Raw genomic sequence first — 23,896 nt, 5'->3', positions numbered from 1 at the left:
CCGAGGGGACGGGGGATAAGGAAGTCAATAATGTTGTGGGGCTGGGGCAATATCTGTGAGGGCCAGGGGAGACACTATCCGGCCCGGGAACAAATGGCAAGGGAGCCGCATTCATCATTTTTTTTCTCTGTGCACGTGCAGTTGGAGGCACTGATCAGAGCTGCAGGGTTTTTGGCGCGTTAAGCTCTGCCCACAGGCTTCTGTAGTGCGATTTGGAATTGCTGACATCTTTTCAGGCAGAGTGCTTATGGGGACACCTGAAATTGGGTCTAAAAGTCCGATCTGAAACACCCCCAGTTTCAAGTTTGCCTAGCACTTAGAATCAAAATGGTAAAATAGGGCCCTAAATCTGAAAATGGGAGAATTTTGCCTTTTTATTTTTCAACAAGACTCATGCATTGATTTAATTGATTAACTATATTTGTTGGATCGAACATTCTTCTGTTTTGATGTTTTGATAGGATGGTGGTAAGGTTCCACGAGCTCTGTTCAGTGGTGATGGGAATCCTGATGTCCCATTGAATGTGGCATCAGGGCTAAAACAGGATTCCCAATAGGTATCTAACCAACAATTATTCACCTGGCATGGTTGGAACCTGTTGATTATGCAAAACTGCCAATTTGAATGTAATTAACTGGCTTGTAGCCTCATTTAAAGCCCTCCCACCATTCACCCATCTCCCCACTGGAATCAGTATTAGGCGGGCTTTAGTTCAGGACATGAATATCATGGACCTGATTGGGGGGGGGGGGTGGTGTGAGAAACAATCAAGTTGGTAAGTGCAATGCCCATGTGCCCCTCTGTGGCTGCTAGACTGCAGAGGGAAGGTCCTGGAGATTGGGAGTGCTTGGGCTGAAAGCATGGTGTTGACCCCAGCAATATTCCCTAGAGTGGGCATCTTGTGGCTAAACTTTCTAGTCTACCTGGTCCTAGATCTAATCTTTCTAGCCCTTACCATCATTCTGGCATGGTAATTTCAGGCATCTCTCTGATCAAAGTCTTTATTTTGGTCTGTGGGTGTGAAAACTTTGAAATGGACTTGTTATTTTAATGTCCATCTCCCCTGAACACCCGGTAGGCTTTCAAAGCCCAGCAGTGTGCCATTTAGCAGAAGGGATTTTCCTTTCTGAGAACTTGCAGGTGTGAGAGGACCACTTTCAAGTCCTCTTAATGGTAGAAGTCACCTTTTCAGTGGGGAGAGAATTGTTTTCTTCCTAACTGCTCACTTAGCTTCAGTTCATAAACACAGCATTTATTTCAAGTCTCTGAGCCTTCATAGAAAGCTCAAAGCCATTGAAATCCTTTCAAACACTTTGAAAACATTTCTTTCCATTCAATTTCAGTTCAGTCATTTTAACTTACCTTTGTTGACAGCTTAATGGCTTTTAGACAGCATGCAATCAGCTTTGTTTGCTGATCTTTGCCTTCATGGTTGAATGCTTCCAAATTACCCGATTTCATAAACGCAATGTTTACACAAAAGAGGAACTGAAAGCACTTAGCTGCTTTTGAAGTTTCCTGCACCTGTGACCATGAAATCACCTCACCAGCAGTGAATTTCAGGTTTCCCGAGACTGGAAAGGGCAGTCTAGCCAATAGACCTCCATTCTGGAGAAAGAGTACCAAGGTAAACCCTTGCCCCAGGACCCTTGACTCCCCTCAGCGTCCAATGTATCAGGTTCACATTGATCATGACTAGCACCAAAGGTTGCCTAATGCCGATCCCACTGGGGAGGCAGGTGAATGGCAGGAGAGCTTTGAATTGGACATCAAGCCCGCTAATGATTTTTAAATGAACATTTTGGCATAATCATCAGGTTCATGCCATCCCGGGTTGGGAACCTTATTGGGACCAGCTGGATGAATCAGAAATGCTTTCATGCCCAGGGGCAATCCCATTTTCGTCCCAATGTCTTTTTGAGCGGGCTATCGGTATCCCGCTTATTGCAAACAAACCCAGTGAAACTTCTCCCTTTTGCTGTTATTCTGCCTTTATTACTCTACAAGTCCACATCTTGAGTTTTCATCCCCTGTTTAATACCACAATAATTGAAGTTCAATTAAAGGTCAACCCAATCTTTTCATCTTGGCACTCATCTGTTTGAATGTTACTATGTTATGCTAGAAAATGAATTTTAATATTTTTCAAGTAGTTTTTAAAATGCAGTTTCTGTCACTTTATGTTTTATTCTTTCCTGGGATGTGGGCATCATTTGCTGCCCATCCCTAATTGCCCTAAACCAAGTTGCTTCCTGGTCCATTTCAGATGGCATTTAAGAGTCAACCTCATTGCTATGGACCTGGAGTCTCATGTAGGCCAGACCAGATGAAAATAACAGATTTTCTTCCCTAAAGAACATTAATGAATTAGATGAGTTTTTACAACAATTAATAATGGTTTTGTGGTCACCATTAGACTTTTAATTCCAAATTTCTATTAAATTCAAATTTCAACATTGGTTGTGGTGAGACTTGCACCTGAGTCCCCACAGTTTCTGGATTATTAGTCTAGCGACAATACCACTACACCACCGCCTCTCCAAATGGTACAGTTGTCAGCTTTTGTAAGATATAATCTTTTTGTTTCACTTTTCATAACATTTGGTAATATCTAATGATCTGCAAATCACTGCATTACAAGTATTGTCTTGAGCCTGGTTCCTTCTTATTGCCCATGCATGGCTGAACATTAGGTATAATACATTATCAATATTGGTGCCTTTATTTACATATAACAGTTTCTTTATACCTCATTATATCTGCATATTTTGCTTTTCATTACAGATAAAACTTTTTGTAGCAATTATGTTTTAATCCAGATATATTTCAGTACAATATTCTATATTAAAAAGCTCCATCTCATCTGAAAGACATGCCATCTCAAAACATGTTGAAGACTTTTACATTAGGCATTTGCAATGGCAAATCCTTTTCCAAGTATGAACTTTTACCTGCAGTACTTAATACACCTGTAGGTAGTGCAGTGAATGACACTTAATAATAGAGCTTTACAGCACCAAAAAAGATTAGTTTACCTTTGCCAAAGTTTATCAAGCCTTGCCTCAACTTAATTCGCTTCAGCCTATCATGTGTCCTATCATCCGGTCTAAATGGTTTATGTTTTTTCTGAAAAAGTCGAGCAAGCCACTCAAATCAGGGGCAATTAGAGATGGGCAATAAATGCTGGCCTTGTTAGTGACACCCACCTCCCAAGAATACTTTCTTACTTTCATCCATCATGCATCCATTTAGCTTCTTAAATGTATCCATGCCATTTGCCTCAATCACTCTGTGTGGTAGGGGTTTCACATTCTCAGAGAAAAGTTTCTTTAGAATTCCTTATTGAATTTATTAATGACCATTTTATATACATCATCCTGGGTTTTAGACTCCCCAGAAGTGGGAATACCCTCGGTGCTTTTAGCTTATCAAACCCCCTTCGTAATTTTAAATATCCATATCACCTTTCAGTTTTTGCTTTTTCAATCTCTCAAATATATTTCTGAGTTACATTTCTTGCCTGGTGGATGTTTGTGGGCATTGTGAGTGTTCTAAGGCCAGTTCCATTTGAGATCCTCATTTTCTGAGTAACTCTGTTTTATTGTATGGCTGAATGTAACAGGGGTAGAACAGTGGCACTGTGGTTAGCACTACTGCCTCACAGTGCCAGGGACCTGAGTTCAATTCCCAGCTTGGGTCACTGTCTATGCAAAGTCTGCACATTCTCCCCATCTCTGCATGGGTTTCCTCCAGGTGCATCGGTTTCCTCCCACGGTCTGAAAGACATGCTGGTTAGGTGCATTGGCCACGCTAAATTCTCCCTCAGTGTACCCAAATAGGCATTAGAGTGTGGCAACTTGCGGATCTTCACAGTAACTTGATTCCTGGGATGATGTAAGTCTAGTTGTGACACTAATATTTAAAGTTAAAAAAACTCATTACATAATGAGACAAAAATGACTTTATGAGTTTATTTCACAGGTAAGTTTTTCTCCATTGGTTATGCTACTGAATCACATTTTCCAACCTCAGTTCATTCTTTGCATCCTTCTAGCCCTATATTTGATTCACTCCACTGACTACCATCTAGCAAAGAAATCTTCATGTACAAATTATTCTGATGCTTTGTCTAGTGGCTTCAGTGATGTCCATGCTTCACTTTCCAGCTTTGATGCTGCTAGTATGTTAATAATAGTCACCATTCAGCAGCACACGGTCACACTCTGTTGATAACTGATCCCCCTCATTCTCACCAACAATGCTTAACCAATGTTGGTTTTCTCTAGTTGAGTATTGTGCTATTGTCTAACCCAGCTTTACGATAGTAATGTTACAGATGAAAATCAGCATGAAAACAATAGGTTGTGCAAGTGTAACATAACAACACTTTAAAAAAAAAGTCTTCATCCCTTACAGCTAATGGAAAACACTTCACTAGTTTAGAATTTCATCATAAAAACTTCACATTTTGTGAATCAAACGAGGTTATAGACTCGGGCAAAATCAAGTGAATGAAACCAATTAAAAGAAATAAATAAAATGTCATAGAAGTGGAAAGGGGAATGCCGCACATTGTGGCATGGAAACCATGGTAAACTGAGATACATAAAAAGGTATGAAAACATTTGAAATCATTTTACCTGGTAAGGATTATTGCTCTTCAAACACTTTGTCATAAAATCATAGAACCTTGCAGCACAGACAGAGGCCACTAGGCCCATCTTGCCTGTGAGAGATGTCTTACTTTTTGAAAGAGCTATCCAATTAGGCCCATTTCTCTTCTCTTTCTTCGGAACCTTGCGATTTTCTCCCCTGAAACTATTCAGCCCATTCCCTTTTGAAAGTTACTGTTGAATTTGCTTCCACTATGCTTTAAGGCAGGTGATTCCAGATAGCGTTCTCTTAATCGTGCATTCAAATATTATTAGGTCATAGAACTTTCAAATAATAAGTACATAGTTCCATACAAAGTGCTCATAAATCATGGATATTACTGACATTCTGATATTCAAATAAATATCAAGAATTATTCCGTTTTATTCATTTTAGTGGGTACAAAAAAGCACAATTTATTACACAGTACAATATTTTGTTTCAACTATACATTGTAGACTGAGGTGTAAACTAACATTCTCCTTCAAGTTAGACAGATGCAGACTGTGGTAGTTTAAATGATGCAATAATTGTAGTGAATGAAATGGAAACAACAAACAAGACAACAATGCGGCTTCTTCATTACAAAAGTATTTTTTTATACGTTAATAAGATGTGGCATTAATTTTCCTATATTGCAATGGAACTTCCCTAAATGGTTTTAAAAAAACTATTTTCCACTACTGAACTTTTTTTTCTCATTAACATACTTTCATTAAAAAGCAAGCATTTTATTTTGTTCCTTTTCAAAGAAAAAAAATCTTCCTTTTTTAAAGAAAAGATAACATTTGCAGTAAAATTCACAGATTTTACTTAATTATTATTTTCCATCCGTGGTTCAGTGGTTTTATTTTCCAGTGTAAGTAGTTCACTCCCCTTTATTCTATGGATATTCCGAAATTTAGACACAGGCTAATATGTTCATTGACTGCTATTTTCATAATGTGTCTTAGAACAAAAGCCAAGTGTGATTTTTTTTCACTAGCAATGGGTTCTTCACATCTGAATTTCTACTGGTTATGATTTCAGTTCCTTATTGGCATGTATTTCTTCTGAATTTTGTTTAGTTGCTTTGTCCTGTAACCTTGACTGAATTTTTCTGATATCAAATCAGAATTGGGCTGTTTTAAACAGAGCTCATGCACACTTTTTTTCCTGATGGTGATCTGTTTCAAGCGAGTTCTCCCCCACCCTTCTCTTTGCCTTCACATTTAGTGAGGATTCTTGCAATGTTGCCACAGTCTGAGGTGCATTACCATTAGTCACCGAGACTGTTCTGTAATTTTTTTTAAGGCACTCAAATAGTATTTGGTTTTTATGGTAAATCCGCTGCCACTATAGCCAATCCTGGATTCTGTCTAATGGTAGGAACAGTATGCACGGACTTCGAGCAGTCTGGAGTCAATACACGGCCATTTTCTCCGACACTTCCAGTTATGGATAACCTGGCTTTGTTTCTCATGGCTTCCGAAAAGGTCAGCTGGATTGAAACAAAAATACCATTATTGCATGACCTTACTCTGATTAAAAACAACAACAAAATACGATAAACACCAAAAAGTCATTCTTAGCTAAGAAATAAGCAGCCGAACACTGTAACATCCTCTTAAGTATTTCTTTTATGGCCATAGCTGAATATGTAAGCAAGCAATACCACTAGACATCATACCACAACACTTCATTACAAATGCACCACCCACTTTATTAGGCCCTAAATCCTACCCCTAAATTTTAACACTTTCGGTTCCATATACGTTGTAACCTTCTCTATATGTTGCTAAATTCTGGGTATTCTGCGTAGAAGTTGGATTAAAATTCTGTGTACTCTTTGCCACCTTCATTCTCTTCGCCTCTGCCCTGGACTTGTAACAGAATTCTACCAAAGCCACCAGCATTGCCAAACCAAGGCCTCCAACTAGAATATAGAAGACTCCAGCTACGTTGCTAAGGCTCAAAGCGCTGGTCTTGTCCTAAGAAGAAACAAGGCAAATCGATTAGACCTCTGTAAAGAGTGTTAATGAAGCAAAGACAGGACAACACAGTAGTGAAACTATAACCTATATTTACAGCAATCAATTCCTTGATTAAGTGACTTGTATTGCTGAAGTGTGTATATTATTTTATGTACACAATAAATAGCCAGGAACACGATCTGATAAATGATTTGCAACTATTAATGTGTCCCAAATGCAGATAAATCATGATGTTGAAATGTAAGGCACCTTTTGACACTTTATATGAAGACTTGTCCTTTAAAATATCACATGAATGTGAAGAGTGCATTGATAATCAGTGGGGACTAAATAAGAATATTAGTATGCAAGAATCTTTTTAAATGTAGCAAGCTGATGACAGGAAAGCTATCTATACAATGCAAGTTTGTCTCTGAGGCGTCAAATGGTGCAATGAGATTTTTGTTTACAGTGTACACAGTTACTTCCATATATCAGACATGGGAAAAAAAGTAGCTTTTTGGTTAAAAGAGATTGATAAAAGTAGATGGCGGGGGAGAGGATAAACATGATTAACCTAGGTGCACTTTGCTGTCTGCAAAGTTCATTAAATGCAGCACATAAATATAGCATAGAAAAATGCAAATATCTTTGGGAAAAATTTTCACCTTTATTGCCTGGGCACAGTCTAATGGAGTGGACTGCTGACCCGTTTCACAATCTATCAACTTCCATCTGATTATCACCTAAGGTTTTCAAAAACTTCATCAGTGAGTTATTATGTGATACTGAGGGAGTGCTTCCTTTTAAATAAAAACCTATTTGCTTTTTTTAGTTAAATGATGGAGATCCACACCTACTTTCAAAGGAAGGTGTTTGGGCCTCATTCTCCCCTCAACTACAAATGAAATAATAATGTATGTTATTCTGTTCGTTAAATTTTGCTATGTGCAGGATTTGCTTACTTAACACCAGGCATTATATCTTCAAAGTAATTAATTGTATGTGTAGTGTTTTGGGGCATTTCTGAGAGGCATGTTAAAGTGTTACATAAAAAGTCTTTCATTTCAAATGAAGACAAAAGTGAACAAAGTTCAGTTCTCATATTTCTTATAATTCATTCAGCTAATCTGACTGATTACTGCAGTTATAGGTCAAAGTCATGCCAGGCCAATTTTCTATTCCTGAAAAGAGTTATTCAATGTGTTATTTGTTTATTACTACTTAAATTGTACGGGGCTAATGTACCAAAATGATCAGGAATGGGCATTGATAATTACTGCAATATAATGTAAAACTATGGTTCTAATTTTCAACTGCAGTGAACTTGACTTTTAGTCCTATACTAATCTTGACTAAATATGTCTTAATTTACAAAATGAGTTGAGATATTTTCATTATGTGATTACACAATAATAAAATCAATGCTTTATTGCAGCATATTGCTGCTGAATGTTCACTATTAATTATCATGTAAGTTGGTGTTTGTGCTCCTAAACTGTTCTGAGAAGACAACAGTAGGTCCCAAACTGCAGCGACTGACCTTACTTCCAGAGTCCTTGGCTCCACATTCACCTTTATCGTACCACCATTTGTTTTTCAGCTTGTCTAAGATGCCTTGCTCACTGAGTTTCAAAACTGCAAGGTTTACGGGAACTCTTCACGTGGAAAATAACATAAATAACATTATATATGTTATTTTATGTTATTCAATTAAAGCGACACAGAATTTATTTACAAAGTGATAAAGCAAAGCCCCAGAAAGCGTATGCTGCGCAGGCCCTAAGTACAGAAACAGACATACAACTGGGACCTGCTATATCGCTTTAGGTAACAGGCACATACTGCTAGGGAAGCATTTAAATAAAAGCAAGTGCAAATACTGTGAACCCAGAAATATTGGCAGGAAGAGTTTAAAGACTGCTTTCAAATTTGGAAGTGTATCTGAGTTAAATGACCTGATGGACTATTGAATGTAAAGCAGTATATATTAGCTATCTCTATGATACATCTATATGTTACATACATCATTTACAGATGAACATTGTTGAGAAGAGGAAGCAAATATTTGTGTTTTTACAGTACTTGCGTCCCCTTGCTATTTTGTTAAGAAGAAAATTCTTCGGATTTTAGCTGCTGCGTGGTTGTGCAACATTGACAATTACAGTAGAACTCATTTCATATGCTAGCAGACATGCCCATTACTCGTACACTGTTACCCGCTTGTGGTGACATTGAGGCTAACCTTGGAGTCACCTCCCCCGCTGCCACACTCTCCTTTGTCGTACCACCATTTGTTTTTCAATTTGTCCAAGAGTCCTTGTTCATTCAGTTTTAAAACTGCGAGGTTAACAGCATTTCTTGAAACAATAAAACATACTTGTAAGAAAGTGCAAAGCTGTTAAAAATTGAGACGGATGAGGACAAATAGCAATCTCTTCTGTTCCATGCTAAATAATACCTTCATTCAGCAATCTTGTTCTGACAAGCCATGCTTTACAAACTGTTCAATATAGTGAGGTACTGTGCTGTGGTTCCACTTATCATAAAGCTAATGGGGGTGATTTAGCAATATAAAATGGTTGATATTGAATTGGATGTCCATTATACACCCTGTCGGTTTCTCTTTCTTTTGACTTCAATGAAAGGATAAATCAGGCAGGGTCTACAATGGGCAGCATCTATAAAAGGTAGCCAACCCAATGCTACTTGTATTATGCTCTTGTCAAAAATTAAAATTGCCCCCAATCTGTCTACTGAGAGGGTCATTTCAGAGTCAGCGAGCTATATACAGCAAACCGCAAGGTAGAAAAACGCACAAATGATTAAATAGAATCGAAGCAGAAAGCTGAAGAAATTCAGTAAGTGAATTTGTAGCCTGCATTGATAGAATTAAAGACATTTCAGTGTCAATGGAAACTGTTTGTGCTTGTGGAGGTACCAGGTCCTTATTAGATCTTTCATTCCGATATCAGCACCTTCTTCCAGTGCTCAGTGTTGTTCCTCTTGAGGTGTTGATTTGACTTTCCTTCACAAGCCTTTGATGGTATTGCGTTCTAATATAGTAAGTTGTTGTTTCAAAGAAATGTTTTCTGATCTCTGACCCTAAGTGTGCAGCTGTAAGGATTTGCACAATATTCTGTTTGTGGGATTATAACATTCCAAATTGACAGTCTACTGTATATACTTCATCATTGTTTACTGGCTCATTCCTACCTAGGATACACATCCAGAGAAACCAACCCGAGAGATTCAGCAAAATTAATATAAATAGCAATACATTGATCCACAAATGAACATTTCCAAGATGTTTATCTCTGAGGAGAATCATCATACCCAATGAAAGAATGCAGAGTGATTTTTCTGCAACATGATCTGATGAAACAGAAGTGTAACACAATGGGAAGCTCTTCGCCAAAATGTCCCATCAATTCTAATGCTTCAAATTGTAGGGAGCATGGTGGCACAGTGGTTAGCACTACTGCCTCACAACTCCAGGGATCTGGGTTCAATTCTGGCTTGGGTGCCTGTGTGGAGTTTGCACATTCTCCCTGTGCCTGCATAGGTTTTCTCCGGATGTCCCAATTTCCTTCCTCAGTTCAAAGATGTGCAGGTTAGGTGGCTTGGCCATGCTAAGTTGCCCTTAGTGTCCAAAGATGTGCAGGTTAGATGGATTAGCCATGGTAGATGTGTGGGGTCACAGGAATAGGTGGGGAGAGGGCCTGGGTAAGGTACTCTGTCAGAAAGCCAGTGTCGACTTGATGGGCTGAATGGTCTTCTGCTTGATAGGGATTCTATAAGTCCATGAATTGATCAGTATGATAGTGAATCTATTACTAACAGTACTCTATATATCTCAGGAAATAGCGTTATATTTTGCTACTTACTCCTGTTATAACAACAGGTGGCATGGTGGCGCAGTGGTTAGCATTGCTGCCTCACCATGCCAGCAACATGGGTTTGATCCCCGGGTTGGGTGGCTGTGTGGAGTTTGTATGTTCTTCGGGTGTATGTGTGGGTTTCCTCCAGGTTCTCTGAAAGACATGCTGCTTAGGTGCATTGTCCATGCTAAACTCCCCCACATTGCACCCGAACAGGCGCCAAAGTGCGGTGACTAGGGAATTTTCACAATAACTTCATTGCTGTGTTAATGTAAGCTTACTCGTGACACTAATAAATAAACTTAAAACTTAAGAAAAAATGATCATGTTATTTTCAACTAATCTGCCTTGTTCTCACACATGGTGAATTTAATCTATGGTGATCGTGTTTTGTTAGACAAGCTGTAAGCTAGGATCTTGAGCTGACAAATGATAAAATTACCCTTGGATATGTAGCCCCAGAAATGTAGTATAAGCATTAAGACTTAATGGATGAGGTCAGCTCAATAAATTGAACTGCTTTAAAATATCTGCACATTAGAACATACAAGTGGATGCTTCTGTAGTTAATTTAAAAGGTGCTGAATTGTCGTGATAGGAAAGGACAATTCTATTATGTTCTTATTGGCACAACACAGGCATTAATGAATTTTCTTTCCAAACTATTTTTTTCCTCTTATCCTTGTAGTAATAAAGTATCTAATTATTGAAGTATGCATACCATAATATCCGCAAAAGTAATCTTCTGCATCAATCGAAAAATGTGCTCGACCAAATCTTCACTCACTGCACCAGGACAGGAGAATCCCAGCAGTGGGTGAGATTGGAGAATTATGGCCATTATTTTATGGAGAGTGGTTTCTCAACAAGCAGGATCTATTTTAGAGTGTATACGTGGAAACATAGCAGAACAATTCTCTAAACCAACCAATGGTCAGTCCCACGGTGTGCTAGGGTGCAGGATTTGGTAATAATTTTCCAAATTGGTAATAAGTTTCTGATTCCAGCTGTGATGCACCGAAATGTATTTCCATAGAGAGAGAGGAAAGCGGGAAGGTGACTAAGGGCGGCTTGGTGGTACAGTGGTTAGCACTGTTGCCTCACAGCGCCAGAGACCTGGGTTCAATTCTTGGCATGAGTCAATGTCTATGCGGAGTTTGCACATTTCTCCCCGTGTCTGACTGGGTTTCCTCCAGGTGCTCCGGTTTCCTCAACAACCCAAAGATGTGCGGGTAAGTGGATTGGCCATGCTAAATTGCCCCTTAGTGTCAGGGGGGCAAACTAGGGTAAATGCATGGGGATAGGGTCTCGGTGGGATTGTGGTCGATGCAGGCTCGATGGGCTGAATGGCTTCCTTCTGCACTGTAGGATTCTATGATTCTAATCCACATTTTGATGATGCATGGAAATTGATATGACTTGGCAAGTAGTAAAACTCCATTTATCAGGCCACAAAGAAAGTTCATCTCCTCATTTAGTTCAAATATAGCATTGATCATCGTATTAATCAAGATTGTGGAGATTGTATCACTCCAGTGTTGCTCAATAACTTTACTATAAACCCGACGAGGATTTTGTTTAAGAGTCAGTCTCAGAAATGCATTAGCACAGTTTCACAGAGTGACAGGATGATTCTAATTTCCATATTGCCACAACTGAGAATTGTCAGATGGCAGTCCATTTGTGTTACAGTTGTTGGTAAAGCTTCATTCTTAATAGTGCAACAATGACCTACAGCGAGAACAGGCCACAAAACAATGCTGGAGAGGTGAGTATTTTCTTGATCGGTTTTCCTATCATCAGGCTTAATAACTATCCCTTTAATCACTGACATATTGTGGCTGCAGTGTGATCCACAAGATGCACTGCAGCATCTCACCAAAGTTCCTTCAGCACCACCACCCTTCCCTTTTGACCTCTACTATCAAGAAAGTCAAGAGCAGCAATATCAAGGGAGCATCATCACCTCCAAATTCTGTCCAAGTCACGAAGTGTTCTTACTTGGATATGTAGCTCTTCCTTCATTGTCACTGGCTTGAGATCCTGGAATTCCTTACCTAATTCCTATGGGAGAAGCATCATCATCTCTGGGACCGCAGTAGACCAGAGGAGAAAGACCATCACCACTTTATCAGGCCAACTATGTGCAGTCTTGACAGCATCACCACATCAAATTTCCGAAATGGAGCAGCGTATTTGGTGAGACTGACAGGCGAAGGGGGCCGATAGGTTACAATTGGTTTGCAAGCTGCATAATTACTGTTGTGGAAAAGTTCAAGCTTGTCCACTCATAGTCACCCCAGTATAAATTGTCAAGGACTTTCTGAGTTCTGGAATAAGCATGTCAAAGTTGACTGGCTCTGTTATTGTCACAACCTGTTCTTACCTCTTCAAACAAACTTAAGACTTGAGAGGAATAGAAGAAATGATATAAAAATGGTGATACAAGAGGCATTTGAACATTGCTAGTTACAAGAAAAAAACACGTGGTAATGACTGCAGGTGAGTGCTCACAATGGAAGATAATTCTGTGATCGTGCACTCCCAATTGGAATCACATCCGCTGGAAATCTGGACCAGAGATAAGGCTATAAAACTGTGGCCCTGATTCTCTGATCCACATTCCCTTTGAAAGCAATTACTCAGCAGGAGTCCAGAATCACAGAATAATCTACAACCTGCTGGATAATACAAAGCTTATATGGGAGTACTTAAGGCGGTGGCACTACAAAAAGTAATTTAAAATGTTTCCTTCTCACTGGATACCCTAAAGTGCTGTATTAGCTGACATTACAAGGACTGCAATTTATAACAATCCATTGACAGTCTAGCACCTTGACACATTGGAAAGACTTGATAAGGAATTACATAGAAGCAAACATTTTCTTCCCATTGCTAAATTTTCTGTAACTTGAATGGGAATTAAAGTTACTTGCTGTGCAGTCCTTGATGCCTGTACTGAAATTAATGTACACTTTATTTTCAGAGCCAGAAAATCCTCTCTGTTATACAAATAGAATTGCTTTGTCCCTTCCTCCTACAGTTTTTAGTGCCACTAAGGAAAATAAAATTGACCTTACTTTCAATTGTGGAACATTCTTTACCTGCATACTCTTTAAAGATGTGGAATGAGATCATGCACATACCAGTCACACAAGATAAAAGAAATACAAGGGACATCAGGGTAGGTGGAATACTATAACAACACCATGACATATTGTTATACTATCCCACCCACCTTAATGGGGAGTTCTTAGGCGTTGCCACTCCATATCCTTTGGAATCCAGGTTGCCTCCTACTTTCATTGTGTCGCATGGTTTCCTTTGCTCAATATATTCATTCATTGTGGACTCCAGAAGGAACGCGAACTTGCCCTTGGACTTCCGAACACGGGCGACGCCCTCAGCTGTGGTCTTGGTGAAAACGGAAGGCTCTGCAGATTTCATGTAGGCCCACATTTTCTCATATATTGCTATTTTTGATCTCTGAAAAAGAGGAACAGAAATCAGCAACAACTTGGATTTACCTAGTTCCAGCCAAGTAGCATGCAGCTTAAAGTGCTCAGCAGGGAAGAAATGGAAGCTGTGCAGTAACTGAAGAACATGAAGAGATGACTGGGTAGACTGGAGAAGCTGCCTTGTTCTCCTTCGAGCAGTGAAAGATAAGGGAAGATTTGATACAGATATTTAAATCATTGTTTAAAAAGAGTAAATGAAAAGAAATTGTTTCAAATATCTATTACCGGGGGTAAAAATTTAAGGTGATTGGCAAAAGTACCAGACACGATGTGAGGAACAGCTTTTCCACGCACTGGACAGTTTGAATTTACAGTTGTCTGTATTGTGGGCTGGTGAAACAGCTTTAGAAAGGGAATTAGAAATATACTTGGAGAAGAAAAAAAGTGACCAAGGTATGGGTGAGGCAATGGAATTAAATGGATTGCTCTTCTAAAGAGACTCAATGACCTGAAGACCTCTTTCCATGCTTTACTGTTCCATGTACTCTTCTATTCCAAGATTATAAGCGCGGTCAATGGGAAAGACTTCAAGGAGGGAGAAAATTATTAGGCCACAGACGTTTAGGAAAGAGTTTCACAGAGGAGTAGGTTTGTGAAGACTGAAGAGTCTGTCACTGAAGGTGAAGTGTAGGGAAGAGGAAATGCACAGGAGGCAAGAAACAGGAGATCAATGGCTATGGGCAGGTACATGGTGCATGCAGCAAAGTTCTGGAGGGACTAATGAGCAATTGATAATCATGATGCTGAAAGTGTAGTTTGGGGCTAGTCTTGGCCCTCCCAGTAGGAGAATGCATTCTCTGTGCATACCCATTTCAAGCTCAGAAATGGGCCTAAAGGAACTTCAGGCCTGAATTCTCCCATCCTACCCACCACTGGAATTCCAGCGGGTGGATTGCAGACAATATGAAACCCCATTGACAGTCAGGTGGGAATTTTCAGCTTTTAGACCAGAGCAGCCAGAGAATTCTGCCCTCCATTCCTTTGTGTTGAGGAATAAAGAGTTAATAGAGGTGGCTGAGGGTAGGGGATTTGCTGAACACCTTGTGGGCCAGGTGGTGATGGACCATTGAGTTTTAGACAGATTGGAAGTTTATGCAGGCTGCAGTTTTGGGGACTAGAATAAGGACATTGGGGAAGTCAATTAAATTTAGATTTTGCCCATGTTCGGTATTTTTTCAGATATCTGTATCTGTATAGATACATCAATTCAGCTTTTGATGAAACTGTTTTATTAATTTTCCAATGAAAAAGATATTTCAACATACTTTACTGTTGTTATATACTTGGTACTACTGTGAGCTTATACCCTGCAACCAATCACTATCCATTTTCAGATTCAATCATGGAACTGGAGTATTGGTTCTGATCATTTGGTTGGACAGTCACATTAAAAATGACTCTGTTTACACACAAGTATTGGACAGGTCCATGTAGGGATTGTCCTTATTGTTAATCTTTGTTGCTTAGATTCTTATTCTCCTTTGTTGCATGGGAGACTGATAACTGGCACAGTAGCACAATAGTTAGCACTGCTGCCTCACAGTGCTCGAGACTCAAGTTCAATTCCAGTCTGTGCACAGTTTGCACATTCTCCCCGTGTCTGCATAGGTTTCTTCTGGGTGCTCTGGTTTCCTCCCATAGTCCAAAGATGTGCAGATTAGGTTGATTGACCATGCTAAATTATCCCATGTCAGGGGGATTAGTAAATATGAGGGGTTATGGGAATAGGGCTGGATGGGATTGTGTCAGTACAGATGGGCTGAATCACTACTGTACTGATTCTACTGTATGATTCTATGCTATTTTTTTCTAAGCACCAACATAGCTGGAGCACCTAAACTGTGCAATGTGTTAAACAGATGAAAGGTAGCGCATGTAAATCCAGATTTACATGTGTTGGTGCAGACTCAGTGGGTCAGATTGCCTCCTTCTGCACTATAGGAATTCTATAATAACAGAGAGTACAGCTCAGCTGAATGAAAACCCTTGTTGTAAAGAATAAGTTCCATCTTTTTATGTTACCATTAATTTTGTCAGTCTCTCTCTAGGCTACTAGATGTCGCAGAGATATTCCATTTCATTTCCTTGTCAATCTCAGGCAGAGATAAGTAGGCCTGATGACATCCATTGCCACAATGTTCCCATTAATAAACATAGCAATGAGCACAGAAGAACAGCAGACAAATCAGGAAGAAAATAAAACAACCAAAAAAGCACAAACATGGCATGCAACAGTGTGTGGCAATATTTCCAAATGCAGACATCCATTGCTGGATTAATGAAAACATCAACCTGCTTATCTCAACAGAAAGCTCTTCATTTCACAAATTAAGTACATCCAATTGCACCATGGCTTCTACCCCACCTCTAAGTTCTGCAAAATCTTTCCGAACTTGCAAAGATGATGGGCTGGATTTTCATCTTCAAGGTGAATATCGTGAGTTGGGTAATTTCTTGGCTTAGCGTGCTTGTGTTGGGAGAAAGTGCCTACAAAGATGGAATTTTTGTTCTGGGGGTGGGTGGTAACTGCAGTTAGGCCTGCCACCACCAGGAGGAGTTCAGTGAGGACCACAGATGGTGATGGGTGCTGAGGTGGGATGTTTTAGTTACAATAAAATCAATAAAACAGAAAACAACCTTCTGGCCTTTGTGCCTCACACCCTACACACTCCCAATACCTATAAATGACAACTTATGCCACTTCATGCCTCCCCATCCAGCCTCATACCCTCCATGTTAATGGATGGACTATCCCCCCCACTCTCCATGGCCCCTCATACCCTACATGCCAACCTCTGACACTTCTATGTCCATTCAAAGAGTATACATTCTGAATAGAACTAATGAATTCATTTGTCGTAATGGCATATGTGAAAAGCTTTAAAAAATAGCCATTCATTAAAAAACTCCTATAAAATGCTAATCTTTCAGACACTTAAAAGTATCAGTAGCAGGAACTGCAAGCACTTGAAAACTCTATCTTGTAATAAGCATTATGCAAATGAAAGACTAGATCAAAGAGGAAGAGCTGTGAATCAAGGAACATTTTCCCTGGCACATAGCTGCTTCAACAGAATAATGGTTATCTGGACCCTGAACCAATTATGCATAATACGACTTGGCTGAGACTATTTTTCTACAGCTTTTTCACACATGCTATTATTATTATTATATGGTTTAGTATTTTCCATAATCTTTCGTGGTTGAGTGGGCAGGGATAGGCTGTAGGTTGACATGGAGAGTATGAGGGGTAATAGAAGATGGGTAGTAGCATATAGGTTGGCATGGAGGACATGACAAGCCATGGGGTTGGGTGCAGGACATAGTTTGGCAACAAAGGCATGAGGGGCCAAGGAGTGTGGGGTGTGGTATATAAACTAGCAAGGAGGCAGGGGTAAGACCTTTTGAACTTACACTTCAAATGTTTCCTCATCCAGACTATGGTTCACAACACTTTGAGGAACCAAGAATCTTGAATTCAAGATGGCAACAGAATGGGGCGACTTCTTGCAAGCTGTGCCCAGCACACCCTCTAATTCTATTTTTTACTCTTGTTTGATGCTTCTAAACCTCTATTTTAACTCTTTTAAGCTCTTTAACAATGCACTGTAATAATCTCTTACAGATTTGGTGATCCTCAGGACCCTGGAGAAACCTGCAAGAACGGTTTCTTCCCTGCTGCTGTCAGACTTTTGAATGGACCTTGCATTAGGTTGATCTTTCTCTACACCTTAGCTATGACTAACACTACATTCTGCATCCTTTCCTTCTTGCTGAACAGTATGCTTTGTCTGTATAGCGCACAAGAAGCAATACTTCCCACTGTATGTTAATACATGTGACAATAATAAATCAAATCAAAATCCATGAACCTGAGAAAAGCCAGCCTGAATGTATGGAAATTCCGGGGGGGGGGGGGGGGGGGGGGGGCAGGAAATGCCTAACCCCACAATGAAGGCAGGTAAGTCAGGAGTACAGTGTGTGGGGCATGCAGCCTGTATCAGGCTGCTGCCTACTTACCCCACACTCGTGAAAATCGGCGACACCAGGAATGGTGCAGGGTTTCCCGGAATCAGGTCCCTGGTTGCCTTTTTTAAGGATCAGCCGAGCCTCCCTGAAAATCCAGCCCAATCACACCTCCACTGTTCATTTCCTGCCTGTTAATCTCCACCGACTGCGCTTTCATCCCCAACCCCAGGAGCACAAGAACCATTGTGTAAAAAACAGGGCAGAATTTTCCCAAACTAAAGCTAGGCTGGAATTTTCCAGCCATTCCCACCCTGCCACCACAGCAAGCAAAAGAGGAGAATTTGATGCTCAGCCAAATCTCCATTCACTGCAGTGGTATCAGAGAATCCTGTTGCCGTGAACTGCAGGAAAATTCCAGCCTACGTGTCATAATGGTGAAAATGCTGGAGCGATCAGCGCGTTTTGGAGAGCGGGGAGTTGCATGCCGGTTCTGGAAAGGTGCAGGGTCTAAACCCACTGGTGAGCCTGGCTCCAAAAATGCAGTGGGAGACCTCCTCCCCCATCGTGGCATGTTTCCCAACCTCCTCCCCAAGACAGATCACCAGCATTGGGGCATTGGGTCCCCCAAGTGGCTCTCCCTGCATGACTCCCGACATGTCCCTCTTCATACTCCATCTCTGCACAAACCCCCTGCACAACCTCCTGCATAGTCTCCCTTTATAGTCTCCCACTCAGACTCCATCCACAATCAGGCCATACCACCTTAGTACCTCCCCAAGCACCCTGACAATGCCTAAGTAGCACTGCCAGGGTTCCTAGCAGACACTGTTCTTGTGCCAGATGGGCACCTCCCGATGGGCAATGCCTAGCCATGTTCCTAACTACGTTAGGGCCTCAATGGCCTCTGAGAGCTCAGTGTGGCCATCATGCCTGATCTACTGGAGACCAGCAGTGATTCTTGCCAGTTGCGCATTGCGTCCCAAGGTTGGAAGGTACCGGGAGCTGGCAGAATCAGGCATCAAACGGGCTCCGCATGTTTAGATACTACTTTAAATATGCTAATTGGCCTCATGCCCTTTCAGGGCGCATTGCAGTTTGTGCCATTAACAAGTGATTGGAATGTTTGCAAATCGTTTATCAGACATGAAATTGATTTTTAGGCTTGTACGCTATTTTTGGGGATTGGTGCGATCTGTGCCAAGTTTGGCAAGGTTGGAAAGTCGCCCCCATGGAACACTTGCTCATTCCAGTTTACAGCTATTATTGTAACCTTCAATTTTGTGCCATTCCAAGCCAACTATGCATGTATCCCTTTGAGTTTGATCTGATTGATATGGATTTACTTTGTTAGTGTAGCACACCTAACCCTGTCGAACACGGGGAGGCTTACTCTGAAAAATTCCTTTGTAGAACCTGAGTCCAGCGTTCCGTAAGCAATTTCAGTTTGCTTTGAAAGATCTTCAGCACTTTCTATAGGTGACACCATTCTCTCTACAGTCAGGAAAGCAGCAAGGTTGGCCGTGTAGGAGGAAATTATAATCAGAGTGAAGAACCACCATACTCCTCCAACAATGCGTCCAGACAGTGATCTAAACATTTAAACAAAAGTACAGTTTTTAAATAATATTCTGAACAGCAAGAATGAAACAACTAATTTAACAAATTACAGCCCTTTGCATCGTAGGCTGTCAGTTCAGAAATGTTGTTATCTCCCCACACTGTAACTTAAACATTTCAAATTCAAATAACAAACCTTTATTAAAAACGCTTCTGTTTTCTCAACCAGCTCAATGGTAATAGCTTAAAAAAGGTTGTTTTGATCATAGGAGCAGTTACTCGTGTTGCCTCTCACTGCCTGTTACATGTCTATGTGGTCTTCTGGTAAGATCACATTGAGAAGGAATAGTAAAGTCATATGATTCCAATTTCCATTCATTCCAAGCAACACTTTACCAAATATAGCAGTGCTGCCTCCACTCCCTGCATTCTATTCAGCCATGTTGCCACCATCCAATATTTTCATTTTATTTAATTTTTAAATGTTCTCTATCTTTTATTTCTTTATTGTCCCCACACCCTCCAACATTTGAGGGCGGCACAGTGGTTAGCACTGCTGCCTCACAGTGCCCAGAGCCTGGATTCGATTCCTGGCTTGGGCCACTGTCTGTATGGAGTTTGCACATTCTTCCCGTGTCTATATGGGTTTCCTCTGTGTGCTTGGGTTTCATCCCACAATCCAAAGATGTCCGGGTTAGGTTGATTGGCCATGCTAAATTGACCCTGGTGTCAGGGGGATTAGCAAGGAAAATATATAGGATTATAAGAATAGGGCCTGGGTGGGATTGTGATCGGTGCAGACGTGATGCATTGAATGTTCTCCTTCTAAACTATAGGGACTCTATGGGACTGTTATTCACTTTTCCGTATCTTTTCTCCCCCTCTGCTTCCCCTTTCTCTCATTTTTCTTAAGTTTGCCTCTCTTCCACCCATCTCCCCCAACCCCTCCATTATCTTCATCTGTCACAGTTTAGCCTCTGATTTCACCTTCTCCGCTGTTTGGCCATTCACATCTTCTATTCTTTCTATGGACTGCCATTAGCAGCCCTTTCCCTTGTTTTTGCGGCTATGACTCATCTTTCATTCCCTAACCCTTTAGTATAAATATCTCCCATTTTCTAAACCTTTTAGCTTTGACAAAGAGTGATTTGAACTCAAAATGTCAGCTCTTTTCTCTCCTTACAGATGCTGCCAGATCTGCTGAGATTTTCCAGCATTTCTCTTTTGGACCCAATTATACAAGTTGTGACAAAAAGCAAATGATGGGATCACAGTTTAAGTTTCCTTTGCTATTTATGAAAATCTTTTGAATACTGTAGCAATTCCCACAACTAACAATCCACTTTATAACATTTACATTCTGGAAATATACTGATATTTCACTTGCAAAGTGGACTGTGGCAACACTAGTGGACTCCAATCCTTTCATATGTGAAGCTAAGGAAAATTACTGATATCTTCTACTATCTTTCTGCTGCTTTCAGTAAGCATGGGAAACAACCTAACTGGTGCAGTAGTACACTGACAATATTTGGAAAGGAAAAGCCAGAGGGAAACCAGACAGTAAGAGCTCCTCCTCATTACCAAAACAGTCCCATTCTCCTTGGATACTGCAAATTTTCATGTTTAAGGTATTACGACTGATGCAATGGTGCCAATTTTGAAAACAAAAAGGTTTAAAATCCACAAGCTGAGAATACACTGTTCTTCATGCCATTGAAAGCATTCAATTGGAACATTGCCAGACTTGAATTTACATAATGCTTATGGTTATGGTCATCAAATAGATGCTAGACTCTGTAATAAGCACATCAACACAGTGGCCATTTAAGACATAGAGTGCATGTACCACACATAGTCATGCTGAAGAAGCTATCTTAAAGCTGCAGCGTCCTTACAGTGGACATACTGAGGTTGTCAACCCCTGAGGCTGTCAACACAATTTTCCAGAGAATTGACCTTAAAAAGAAAGCGATTAAAAAGACATAAGAAACATTTAAAACATTGACTTGCTTTTCTCAAAAAATATTTCTCACAGGGAAGCTATCTACATTTCAAAAATGCTTTGTCGGTTTGTACACATTAAAATGGCACCAATGATTTTCACAAAATACTGAGTAAACTAAAGCAACAAATATGTTATGGTGTGCAGAATTCAAAAGACAAGGTAAGTATCTAAATCATTTCACAAGAGACAGTTGTATCAGTGGGGGGGGTGGGGGGGGGGTGATCTCAAATACATGAGCCAATGAAACAGGACACTGCTGCTTTAAAATGCAACTCTCCTGACAACACAGTGCTAAAGAAGTAACTAGACACCATTGATGATATTTACTTAGTTACTGAAAATAGGAAAATTAAACTGTAATGTGAAATCACAGCACAATCACAAGAACGGAGGGAGAGAAAGACAGAAGACAAAAGATAGAATGATACAAGAAACCAAAACATGAAGATATGGCAAATATTAATTTATTGAGACAATGAATGTACAGAGAACAAAATAAGAAACACCACATGTACAATCACTACATAACAATAATGTTTCCTTAGAAGCAGCACAGGAAGACCTTACATCTTAAACTGTAAAAAACATTCCTATCATAGAAAATTATTCTGAAAATTCTACCCCGATATTCATAAAATTTAAACTTAGTACTTTGGTTTTGGTATTTTTTCATGAATGTGGGACCACATTGTTACTCATGCAAATCAATGAACAAAGTGAAAAATTTTTCCATGCTGTATTGAGAGTACATTTATTTATGAGCATTCATACAGTCATACATTTAAATATTATTGCTGAAATGAGAGACACATTGCTGAAGCTTTTTGTCTTGCACTCATCAGGACAAATGCAAGAATGCCAAATTTCAAACGATCACCACAATTTATAGTACAGAAGAATTGGCTAATTGGTAGCAAGTTGACTCTGATTGGCTGAGACACATCTATGGGGAAAGGAAAGGGAACTAACTATAGGCTCTCTGTACCTCTGAGTAATTCAAAAAAGGCACAAGACTTGAACAGATTCCCTTTGCTTGCAGAAAATGGGTCTCTGCAAATGAATGTATGTCACTTATAGCAAGCATAAATAAGTCACACTGAAGGTTCAATTGATCCGTGCAAATTGGTAGTTAGTGTATCTACTGGTGTCCTTAGGATTGTTCAGCAAGTGCTGCCTACTCGCAAAACACATCTAACTGTAGTTGTTTTGTCTGGGGTTCTGCAAGTATGGGCTGGTCGAGTGATTAAATGTTAGCATTTTACATATTTCTATAAGAAAAAGATCTAAGGATTGGAAAAGGTTTATTTTCCTCTTGTTGCTAATGTCTACTAAAGATCAAAATCAATACAATGTACCAATGCAGGACACGTTGCTTTATACTCATGGTAATGTTTTGCTAAAATTAACATATGGAGGAAATATATTTCTTGAGGGTGTTTCTAGTTACAAATCTAATACTCTGCTGACAAATGAAATTGTATTAAATGCAAGATGATAATTGGGAATCGTATTTTGTGCAACTAATAAATTCCACAGTCCAATTTTATTGGGATTTAAGGAAAAGGGTATTAAGAGGAAGACTATTTTATACAGAAATATGGCAAACCTATAACCATTAGTCTTTCTCTAGGGAGTGATATAGTCAATTAAGACAAGTAAAGGGAGTTTCAATTTATTAACGTATCAGTGGACTGACGTGCAAAAAGAACACAATTAGATCTGGGGTACTTTATATTGAAAGTAATCCAATAATCTGTGGAATATGACAGGATTTATGGCTACTTGAGACCTATCAATGGTCTATAGTAATAGCTTGTATCAGCTGACATAATTGGGCACTACCTAATTGCAGTAACATAGATAGAAAATAGGAGCAGGAGTAGGCCATTCAGCCTCTTGAGCCTGCTCTGCCATTCAATATGATCATAGCTCTATCTCAACACTGTATTCCAACCAACTCCCCGTACCATTAATGCCTTTAATATCTAGAGATCTATCTGTTTCCTTCTTTAATATATTCAGTGACTTGGCCTCTAAAGCTTTCACTGGTCTACAGGTTCACTACCCTCAGTGAAGAAATCTCTCCTCATCTCATTCCTAAATGATGTAACCCATATCCTGAACTGTGATTCTTGTTACAGTTTAAAGTTTATTACCAGCCACAAGTAGGCTTACATTAACACTGCAATGAAGTTACTGTGAAAATACCCTAGTTGCCACACTCCAGTATCTGTTTGGGTACACTGAGAGAGAATTTAGCATGGCCAATGCACTTAACTAGAATGTCTTTCAGACTGTGGGAGGAAAGTGGAGGAAGCCCAAGTAGACACAGGGAGAACGTGCAGATTCTGCACAGA

General features: G+C 39.9%; 1 protein-coding gene across 7 annotated transcripts in view; it reads right to left on the bottom strand.

The window, feature by feature from the left end:
• Positions 1–3,958: 3,958 nt before the first annotated feature.
• Positions 3,959–23,896, bottom strand: part of LOC145349012 (glutamate receptor 4) — a 262,985-nt gene continuing 243,047 nt past the window's right edge. For 2 of the 7 annotated variants that reach the window (XM_080197219.1, XM_080197221.1), the window contains exons 12-16: positions 19,365–19,563; positions 13,726–13,973; positions 8,852–8,966; positions 6,417–6,624; positions 3,959–6,134 (exon numbers count right to left, since the gene is read on the bottom strand). In XM_080197219.1, the coding sequence (XP_080053345.1) occupies positions 6,013–6,134; positions 6,417–6,624; positions 8,852–8,966; positions 13,726–13,973; positions 19,365–19,563 (892 nt within the window). In that variant the 3' untranslated portion in view covers positions 3,959–6,012. Of the gene's footprint in view, positions 6,135–6,376; positions 6,625–8,149; positions 8,265–8,825; positions 8,967–13,725; positions 13,974–19,364; positions 19,564–23,896 lie in introns of all 7 variants that reach the window. The other 5 variants (XM_080197226.1, XM_080197220.1, XM_080197225.1 and 2 more) reach the window with 5 other exon arrangements.

This window comes from Carcharhinus amblyrhynchos, chromosome 10, assembly GCF_965287045.1.
Source record: "Carcharhinus amblyrhynchos chromosome 10, sCarAmb.v2.hapA, whole genome shotgun sequence".
Lineage (NCBI taxonomy): Eukaryota > Metazoa > Chordata > Chondrichthyes > Carcharhiniformes > Carcharhinidae > Carcharhinus > Carcharhinus amblyrhynchos.
The sequence above is the reverse complement of the archived record's forward strand: the minus strand, read 5'-3'. Positions and strand labels throughout refer to the sequence as shown.